Here is a 2,500-nt window from a genome sequence, read left to right on the forward strand (position 1 = left end):
ATTCCATTGCTTTACTTAGATTTGTGTGTATTAGGTAGTTGTTGTGGAATTGTTAGATATTACTGCACTGTCGGAAATTAAGCACAAGCATTTCGCTACACTCGCAATAACATCTGCTAACCACGTAAATGTGATTGTTGTTAGTTGGACTGCAGTCTACTGCATAACATCCTCTTTTATTTTTTTATCTCGTCCATTGTCTCCTATTCGAAATCTCCTTTCAGAGGGATTTGATTTGATTTGAACCCCTCACACCCTTGTCACAACAGAGTAATCAACGAGCGATGCCTGAGACACCCGTTGATTGTGAGTAACGTTTTCACAATCGAATTGACACCGGGGCAGTACGAGGTGGGAGGGAGAATAATTAAATCCCAAATAAATAGTCTAGGATATCCTCGGAGAAAACCTACAAGATAAATCAAAGAGTGAGTTCAATCGCCATTCGCCCGTTGGCACAAAGAGAGAGACATCTATGGGACGGCCACGGCAGCACAGTACAACCGTTTTCTCCTTCATTTCTCTATACATTGGAAGAAACAAGAGGGACGCAACTTGCAATGGCAGAGTTGGAATTATGGCAATGACCAATAGTTTGAAATCAGAGAATAGCCTAATGAAACCGGAAAGTGAAATCAGAGAATAGATTAATGAAACAGAGAAGGTTCAAATCAGAGAATAGCATAATGACACGGAGAAGGAGAAATCAGAGCGTGTGGGACCAAAACAAAGAATATATTATATTTTAGGTCACGCATTGCTTTGACTCTCAAAGCACAACGGGAAAGAGCACGGCGCACGGGCACGGGCACCGGGATTGCAGTTGAGCATTTGATTTGAGCTGCCGCCTTGCACAGCATGGAGAGAAAGAAACCTCTGCCCACTGGGCACAGACGTCAATTCAATGTCTATTCCAAGTTGGTTCAAAGTCATTTCATTGCGTGGTAACAACGTTGATTCAACCAGTGTGTGCTCAGTGTTCGTACTGCGTCCACTAAATACTTTCCAGAGAGATTGTTCTTCTTCTTGAAGTGGAAGATGATGAAGTCACTACCTGGGGGGTAAATAATCAACAATACTCGGCGGAAAGGTCCCTTCCCCGAGCGCAGGTGGATCCAGCTAAGCGGTGGAACAGGGTTTTTGGACGAGGACAGGAGCAACAACGCACCACAATAACCTCTGAACTACCAGTCTGCTACACCGTCAAAAGAATAGGCCTAGCCATTCATTCCTAGATCTGCTTCTTGGTGTCCATATGATGCTAAATCGCTTCACAAACTGGATGTGTATCAGAACTTCAGTATGGTGAAAATGGAATAATCCAAGTGATGTGGCCGCTGTAGAACGGACATTGAATGGGCGCGCAACGCACAAATCAATTTGCACTATAGGAGTGTAACCCTACTCAAATGATTATTTTGTTGGCTTTCCAAGCTTGCTTTCGTTGGAATAATACCTAGTCTTCTCATTTGGGCTATAATAGCCTGTAAGGATGTCTGAAGCACTCGCCCCAGCCCAGGCGCTCTACATCGGCATGGAGGTGGTGATTGCCGTCTTCTCCGTCCTGGGTAATGTGATGGTGGTCTGGGCGGTGAAAATTAACAAGTCGTTGAGAGACACAACATTCTGCTTCATCGTTTCTCTGGCCCTGGCGGATATCGCAGTGGGAGCCCTCGTCATCCCCTTGGCGATAACTATCAGCATCGGACTCCAAACTCACTTCTACAGCTGCCTAATGGTCGCGTGCACGGTGCTGGTACTGACGCAAAGTTCCATCCTGGCCCTCCTGGCAATTGCGATTGACCGCTATCTCAGGGTCAAGATTCCAACCAGGTAAACCCAAACCAGCTCATTGTGTCTTCTATGTACACTGACCATGCACAGGAGGTTGGTGGCACCTTAATTGGGGAGAACTGGCTAGTGGTAATGACTGGAGTGGAATTAGTGGAATGGTATCAAATACATCAAACACATGGTTTCCATTCTATTCGCCCTGTTCCAGACATTATAATGAGCCCGTTCTCTCCCGTGCCATCCAGTTATAGGCTATTATATTAGCAGGTGGATAAAATGCACTACTGAGGATGATGATGATGAGGATGTACAGAAAAGGTGAAATGAGGGTGAAGGGAAGAAGGAGGTGATATGGAGGTGATGAAGAGGGTGTAATGATGAGGAGGAGGGGCTGATGAGGAAGAGGAGGTAATGAAGAGGGTGTAGTGATAAGGAGGTGTGGAGGGGGAGGAGGATGAGAAGGAGGTGTGGAGGGGGAGGAGGTGTGGAGAGGGAGGAGGAGGTGGTGTGGAGGGGGATGAGGAGGTGTGGAGGGGTAGGAGGATGAGAAGGAGGTGTGGAGGAGAAGAAGGTGTGGAGAGTGAGGAGGTGGAGGTGGGGAGGAGGAAAAGGAGGTGTGGAGGATGTGGTGAGGAGGTGGGGAGGAGGAGGTAGTGTGGAGGGGGATCAAATCAAATCAAATCAAATGTATTTATATAGCCCTTCG

General features: G+C 46.7%; 1 protein-coding gene across 1 annotated transcript in view; it reads left to right on the forward strand.

The window, feature by feature from the left end:
- Positions 1-304: 304 nt before the first annotated feature.
- LOC109874228 (adenosine receptor A1-like) overlaps positions 305-2,500 on the forward strand; it is an 18,155-nt gene continuing 15,959 nt past the window's right edge. The window contains exon 1 of the mRNA XM_031804094.1: positions 305-1,833. Within this exon, the coding sequence (XP_031659954.1) occupies positions 1,493-1,833 (341 nt within the window). The 5' untranslated portion in view covers positions 305-1,492. The remainder of the gene's footprint in view (positions 1,834-2,500) is intronic.

The sequence above is a fragment of the Oncorhynchus kisutch genome, linkage group LG24 (genome assembly GCF_002021735.2).
Source record: "Oncorhynchus kisutch isolate 150728-3 linkage group LG24, Okis_V2, whole genome shotgun sequence".
Classification (NCBI taxonomy): domain Eukaryota; kingdom Metazoa; phylum Chordata; class Actinopteri; order Salmoniformes; family Salmonidae; genus Oncorhynchus; species Oncorhynchus kisutch.